This window comes from Euphorbia lathyris, chromosome 2 (assembly GCF_963576675.1).
Source record: "Euphorbia lathyris chromosome 2, ddEupLath1.1, whole genome shotgun sequence".
Classification (NCBI taxonomy): domain Eukaryota; kingdom Viridiplantae; phylum Streptophyta; class Magnoliopsida; order Malpighiales; family Euphorbiaceae; genus Euphorbia; species Euphorbia lathyris.
In genome coordinates, this window is record NC_088911.1 from 134725316 (window position 1) to 134733187 (window position 7872).

The 7872-nt window shown below is 43.6% G+C and overlaps 1 protein-coding gene across 1 annotated transcript; it reads right to left on the bottom strand.

Moving 5' to 3' along the window:
* Positions 1-923: 923 nt before the first annotated feature.
* On the bottom strand, positions 924-7548 carry LOC136216945 (major allergen Pru ar 1-like). Its single transcript, XM_066003492.1, has 4 exons — positions 7368-7548; positions 6607-6842; positions 1953-1960; positions 924-978 (listed from the first exon to the last, which is right to left on the bottom strand). The coding sequence occupies exons 1-4, from the start codon at positions 7546-7548 to the stop codon at positions 924-926; spliced, it is 480 nt and encodes a 159-aa protein (XP_065859564.1).
* Positions 7549-7872: the final 324 nt, after the last annotated feature.

Genomic DNA, 7872 nt, shown 5'->3' on the forward strand with positions numbered 1-7872 from the left:
GACTGCCGGTTCCCGATTCGATGCCAGTTCCGTCCGGTCTGAGTTAGACAACATTGGTAGCAATTGATAGGTGTGATCTCAATTTCACTGGAAAAAATTTCAACTGATTGAAGAAATAAGTCCCAAGGTTTTGGAACCAGTGCTATTGCAACAGAATGGTTTAAGTTGCAAACCACTTAATTTCAGTCCCAAAATTTATTTAGTAAATGATTTGGGACCGAAAGTTGCTGTCCCAGTCTCCGTATTTTTATTTAATATTGTATTTTCTTGTATTGATGCAATAATAATCAAGAAATACATGCACAATTGCAAACCAAAATTCTATTTATAGAAATTAGATCAGAACATGGTGTAAATACAATATTAAATAAAAATTAATTTAGAACAACATAAAACTTTTATTCTCAGGCCAAAAAATCCTTAGGCCTAACATCAAAAGGAAAAAAAGGCATCAAACACACATTATTTGTTGGAAGTATTACGACTAATTTAGCGGAAGCAATTAATTTAATTGTAGAGCAAAATAAAAATGAGTAGAGAAATTGAAAGGAAAGACAAGAGAATGGAAGCTAATTATTTCATTAACTTGAATTGAAGAAAAAACTCATCGTTACAAGTCCAAACTCTTACAATATATAGATGAAATTCTATACTATTAAAAAAAAACTGCATTATTTGATTTCACACTTCATTCATATGTAGAAAATGGATATAACTTTGAATTATTTATTGATTTTAGATCATAAGTTTCAAACTTATGCATGTGATCCCGACCACATTTCATGGTCCTTCATTTTTTGATCTTTTTTGTTTTTTTTTATTTTATCTTATTTATTTATTAAGTTTGTTTTATGTATTAATGAGTTTTGTTTGTTTTTGAATGGTTGACTTTGACATTAATTGAACATTATTGAACCCCAAATTTAGTTGCAGACATCAGGATTGGCCAAAATGTAGGCTTGGACAACCTTGTACAAGCCCATTGCTGATGCGGACATCCTAACTGGCAGCACTGATCACGCGTGCTCTGGCGGATTCTCAGACATCAAACCCACGGAGGATATACCGAGGAGGGCGGATCCCCAGGACATACGAGCGGGGCGGATCTAGGAGTACACAAAGAGGCGTATCAACATCTACCCAGGGCGGATCTCTAGGTTTACTTCCTTTCGAAGTTATTCACCAACAACCCTGACAATCCGTACCTGTACCATTGTACTGATTGTCAGGGCGTATCACCTATTTTACCCTTTTATGGATAACCTTATTAAAACCCTAGTAGGGGTAGTCCTTGTCTTTTATTATCATTAGGGGGATGTATTTAAACCCTCATTTTGTAAGGATGAGATAACTTTTTATCAATCAAAATCATTCTCTTTGAGAACCTAAGGTTTATACCTTGTTTATTGGGATTCACTCCTTCTAGTTTAGCTAGAGAAGAACCTCTTTGTTGGTTTACGATTAAAACCTTCATTTATCGCTTTCAGTCTGTATCAGTTGGTATCAGAGATGATCGTTTCCTGACCCGAAACTTCTTTTGGAAATGGTTCAACCCCGACAACCGTAAGATTCCATGGAAACCAGTCACCGGAGGTATGAGGAGCTGAGGGAGCACCTCGCGGAGCAGATCCAAGCCAGCCATGAGCGGCAGAGGCAAACCGATCAACAGTTCCTGGAGCTAGCCACCTCCCTAGAAAACTTCAAACTGGAGGTTCTGGCTCTAATCCGACCAACCGCGGGAGGATCAACCCAGAGAAAGGAAGGAGTCCCTGAACAACAGCTTCCACAAATGGGTCCTAGGGATCCTAAGGTAAGAAGACCCAACTTTGTCCTTGTGCATAATGCTGATAGTGATAGTGATGACTTTGATGGTATCGGGAATGATGATACCGTTAGAACTATGAGGGATGTTGGGCCTGTTGACAACCGACGTGTGGAGGTTGCTAGAGTATACCCAGGTCTAGGAAACTTTGATAGAGATGATGCCTTTAAGCTAAAAATTGACTTACCGTCTTTTAGAGGAGAACTGGATATAGAGGGATTCTTAGACTGGTTATCGAAAGTGGAACGTTTCTTTAAGTATGATGGAATTCCTGATGAGAGGAAAGTAAGGCTGGTGGCGTATCGCTTGAAGGGTGGTGCATCAGTTTGGTGGGATCAGATGAGGGAAGAGAGAAGAAGAGGGGGCAGAGATCCGATTCGATCTTGGCTACGGATGAAGGCGATGTTGAGGGAGCGGTTCTTACCGTCGGATTATGAGCAGTATATTTACAGCTCCTACAGGGGATGCTCTCAAGGGACCCGAAGTGTCCATGAGTATACCTCCGAGTTCTTGAGGCTTTCGGCAAGGGCCAACTTGTCGGAAACTGAAAGCCAAAAGACCTCTAGGTATCTAGAAGGGTTGAGATACAACATCCAGGATCGTATTGGCACACAGATGGTGGTTCGGGTACAAGATGCTAGAAATTTAGCCCTCAAGGCTGAGTCTCAACTAACCGGGAGATCCAGGAGATCCGCCACTACTGAGTATACGCCTGGAGGAAGAGATAACGTGAAACCTTATGACAAAGGCAAGCAGGTGGCGAGTGCCAGTGGGGCCAAGGTCAACAGCGTGGGAAGGGGATCTGTCGGAGATACTAGGCCGTACAAGGAAGCACCTATACCACCTAAGAGCAACAATCCGTATGGAGGCCAGCGCCTTTTAAATGTTTTCGGTGCAATCAGCTAGGCTATAGATCCAACGAATGTCCTAGGAGGAAGTGCGCCAACATGGTGGAAAGGTATGAAGATGACTACGACGAAGGGGATGAAGTATTTTGTGAACCCTTGGGAGAAGATGATGATGAGGCGGATGAAGAGAGATACGCCATTCATGTGGTACGGCGTTTGTTAGTCTCCAGCCGGATAGAGGGAGATCAGAGGCATAGACTATTCAGGACCCGCTGTCTCGTGAAAGGTGGGCGATGCAATGTGATAATAGATAGTGGGAGCCAAGAGAACATTGTGAGCAGCAGCGCCGTTCGGAAATTCGGGTTGTTGGCGGAGGCGCATCCCGACCCCTATAGGGTGGGATGGATAAAAAACGTGGGTGAACTTAGGGTGACCCAGAGATGCAGGGTACCTATTGCGATTGGTGATTACAGTGATGAAGTCTGTTGTGATGTGGTCGATATGGATGCCTGCCACCTATTGTTGGGCCGACCCTGGCAGTTTGATAACGATGCCATCCATGCAGGAAGAGAGAACACTTACAGATTTGTGAAGGATGGGGTGAAGTTCGTCCTTACGCCAATGATGAGAGAGCCAACGGCCGACGAGAAGTCTACCTTGGTAGTCTGTCCTACACATAAATCATTTATCAGCGAATGTGAAAAGAGCTAGATGGTGTATGTGGTAATGGTTAAGGCGAATCACGAATCCGCCCAAAGGGGCGAAAGGGAGATGCCAACTGAGGTGACCCGCCTACTTGGCGAATATCAAGATCTGTTCCTTGAAGGGCTGCCGAGTGGGTTACCACCTTTGAGGGACATCCAACATCATATCGATCTTGTGCCCGGGGCTAGTTTGCCAATCCTTCCCCATTATCGAATGAGTCCAAAGGAAAATGACATCATGAGGCAAAAAGTGGAAGAGCTCATTGAAATGGGATACGTTAGAGAAAGTATGAGTCCATGTGCCGTCCCAGCCCTACTTACGCCCAAGAAGGACGGATCTTGGCGGATGTGTGTGGACAGTATGGCCATTAACAAGATCACTATCAAGTATAAGTTCCCTATCCCAAGGCTGGATGAAATGCTAGACCAACTTGGCGGATCCCGAGTTTTCTCCAAGATTGATCTCAGGAGCAGTTATCATCAGATACGAATTCGATCTGGGGATGAGTGGAAGACCGCCTTAAAGACCAGAGATGGATTGTATGAGTGGTTAGTTATGCCATTCGGGATGACTAACGCCCCCAGTACTTTTATGAGGCTGATGGATCAGGTGCTTCGCCCGGTGATTGGAAAATTTGTAGTTGTGTATTTTGATGACATCTTGATTCATAGCGAGACCTTGGTGGAGCATTTACGGATAGTGTTTGACCTGTTAAGGAAACACCAGTTATACGCCAACACTAAGAAGTGTGATTTCGTCATGGAGAGCCTGGTTTTCCTTGGGTTCGTGGTTAGTGGCGATGGGATCCAAGTTGATGGGGAGAAGGTAAGAGCCATCTGAGAATGGCCCACTCCGAGGAATGTGGGGGATATCAGAAGTTTTCATGGGCTAGCAACATTTTATCGCCGATTCATCAAGAACTTCAGTGCCATAGCGGCCCCGTTGACAGAATGTTTGAAGAAGGGAAGGGGGTTCGAGTGGGCGGATGCCCAAGAGAAGAGCTTCGCCCTGATCAAGGAAAAGTTGAGTACAGCGCCCGTGCTGGCGTATCCCAATTTTGATAAACTGTTCGAAGTTGAGTGTGATGCCAGTGGAGTTGGGATTGGTGGAGTCTTGATGCAAGAAAAGAGGCCCATTGCATATTTCAGTGAGAAGCTCTGTGAGGCACGGTAAAAGTGGGCCACGTATGATCAATAGTTTTATGCTGTAGTGAGGGCGTTGAAAGTGTGGGAACATTACTTGGTGGGGAAATAATTCATCCTCTACACTGACCACCAAGCTCTCAAGTACCTGGGAAGTTAGAAGCAACTTTGAAGCTCCATGCATGCCCGGTGGTCCGCCTTCATAGATAAGTTCCCCTATAAGCTTATCCATAAGGCTGGAAAACATAACAAGGTGGCAGACGCCTTGAGTCGAAGGGTGTCACTAATAAAAACAGTCAACCTGAAGACCGATTGTTTTGAACACATCAGAGGAGAATACTTGGCGGATCCTGACTTTGGTAGTATCTGGGAGAAGTGTCAACACCAGCATGGGGATGGGGCGTATCACCTGATGGATGAGTATCTCATGAGGGGCAACCAACTTTTCTTACCCTGCACTTCCATCCGCGAGAAGGTTATTCGTGGTCTATATGGCGGATCCCTTGGAGGACATTTTGGGCGAGACAAGACATATGAAGCAGTGAGTTCCCGTTATTTCTGGCCTAAGATGAGGAGAGATGTTGCCTACTTAGTAGAACGATGCTATATTTGCCAGATCGCCAAGGGACGCACTACAAATACTGGATTGTAGTTGCCTTTGCCTGTGCCAGAGACCATATGGGAGGATCTGTCCATGGACTTCATCCTAGGGTTACCCAGAACTCAGAGGGGCATGGATTCCATCTTTGTCGTGGTTGATCGGTTTTCAAAGATGGCTCACTTCATACCATGTCGTAAGACTAATGATGCCTCGGCGACTGCTAAGCTACTTTTCAGAGAGATTGTCCGGCTACATGGCGTACCCAAGAGCATCGTCTCGGATCGTGATACGAAGTTCCTCAGTCACTTCTGGCGGACGTTGTGGGCTCTGTTTGATACGTCTCTGAAGTTTAGTACCACCGCCCACCCTCAAACAGACGGTCAGACCGGGGTGGTCAATAGAACTTTGGGTAACCTACTGCGCAGCAAATGTAAGGATAAGCCCAAGATGTGGGATGTGGTTTTAGCCCAAGCTGAGTTCACCTACAACGGCTCTGTACATTTGGGAATCGGGAGATCCCCATTTGAGGTAGTATACATAAAGACCCCAAATCACGTCCTTGATATAGCCCATCTTCCTAAAGGAAACGTGACCGCCAACCAGCTGGCTAAGGATTATGTACAGATGCACCAAGAGGTGAGAGAGACACTTGAGGAGAGAAATCAGAAATTAAAGGCTAAGGCGGATGAGCACCGTAGGGACCTACAGTTTGAAGTTGGGGATGAGGTTATGGTATATTTGGGCAAAGAGAGACTCGCCAACGCCACAAGCAACAAGCTTCGGTCTAGGAAATACGGGCCATATAAGGTCACCAAGAAGATCAATGCCAATGCCTATCATATAGCATTGCCGAATTGGCTCGGTAAAATATCACCAGCGTTCAACATCCGTGACCTTAGCCCGTGGAAGTCAGATGGTCCTTTGGAGCTCAACAAAGACGAATCAGTGCCGAGATCTTTCAAAGAAGGAGAGAATGATGTGGACATCCTAACTGGCAGCACTGATCACGCGTGCTCTAGCGGATCCTCAGACATCAAACCCACGGAGGATATACCGAGGAGGGCGGATCCCCAGGACATACGAGCGGGGCGGATCTAGGAGTACACAAAGAGGCGTATCAACATCTACCCAGGGCGGATCTCTAGGTTTACTTCCTTTCGAAGTTATTCACCAACAACCCTGACAATCCGTACATGTACCATTGTACTGATTGTCGGGGCGTATCACCTATTTTACCCTTTTATGAATAACCTTATTAAAACCCTAGTAGGGGTAGTCCTTGTCTTTTATTATCATAGAGGGATGTATTTAAACCCTCATTTTGTAAGGATGAGTTAACTTTTTATCAATCAAAATCATTCTCTTTGAGAACCTAAGGTTTATAGCTTGTTTATTGGGATTCACTCCTTCTAGTTTAGCTAGAGAAGAACCTCTTTGTTGGTTTACGATTAAAACCTTCATTTATCGCTTTCAATCTGTATCAATTGCCTTCTCTGCTTTAGCCTTGATTAGCTCTTCATCTACCTCACAGTTATCCTTTGGATAATATTTGCTGCAGGTCTTGATAATGGATCCTCCATTAGGAGAAGCCTCCATTTTGATATCCATTGTTATTTTTGCAAGCTTTTCTGTCTTTGGATCTGCTTCAATAACGCTGTAGCTATGGCTGAAGTTTTCTTTGTCTGTTGCTTCGATTTTTGTCTTAATATACTTGAATTCGGTACCTGCATATCCATAAGATGTCGGTGGCGGAGATGCGTATGTTGAGATGGATGTGTGGTCACACGAGAAAGGACCGGGTGCGTAATGAAATAATTAGGACAAAAGTAGGGGTCACATCTATTGAGAATAAAATGAGAGAAAACCGACTAAGGTGGTTTGGCCATGTGAGACGTAGAGCGCTTGATGCGCCGGTTAGGAGAACCGAAGAGTGGCAAAGGGATGTAGTGGTGAGGGGTAGGGGAAGACCTAAGCAAACTTGGAGGAGGGTGATCGAGAGTGATATGAGTTTATTGGGAATTGAGGAAAATATGGTAGTGGATAGGACGGAGTGGAGGGAGCGAATCTGTGTCGCTGACACGACTTGATTTTCACGGTTTTATATGATGGTTCATGTTAGCCGACCCCGAATTATTTCGGGAATAAGGCTTTGTTGTTGTTGTTGTTATACTTAGTTTTGATATTCCATATTAATTAATGACCTTTCAATGCAATCAATTTAATAATAATGTAGCAATTAAGTAATTTACCTTCCGCACCAAAGGTAGTCTTCTTGATGGTGCCTGGACCTCCATTTCCTTCGAGGACTTCAACACTGAAATGGGGAACAATCTTTGGAAGATAAATATGGTTTTCAAGGACGAAAATCTTAAACATGATACTTGGGGGGACTGAAGTGGTAATTTCCCTCTCAATAGTCAAAACACCCATTTTTTTATGATAAATGTTAAGGAAATAAATAAAGATTGAAGGTTTTTGATGAAGAAGAGATTTATGAAGTTTTTGGGTGTTGCAATATGGAGAATGAATGGAGGTATTTATAGGATTGGATCAGCTTCAAAAATTTCTTAATTATGAAACCAACAGTAATGATAATATAATAATAAGTGTCCGAGCATACAAGCTTGAATAGTATATATAAATAAAGTTGTTTACTATTATTTTTTTTTTCGTACATTGTACAATTGATAAAAATTTTTGTTAAATAAGCAATCTATCTATTATTTTCCTCTAATTTGTTCAACTCGCAAGCCG

What these genes read in the sequence shown, in the direction of transcription:
- LOC136216945 (XM_066003492.1), bottom strand. Translation starts at nt 7,548, where the DNA reads ATGGGTGTTTTGACTATTGAGAGGGAAATTACCACTTCAGTCCCCCCA. An exon ending in GACTACCTTTGGTGCGGAAG is followed by an intron (nt 6,843 to 7,367) that starts GTAAATTACTTA and finishes ATGGATATGCAG; the next exon opens with GTACCGAATTCAAGTATATT.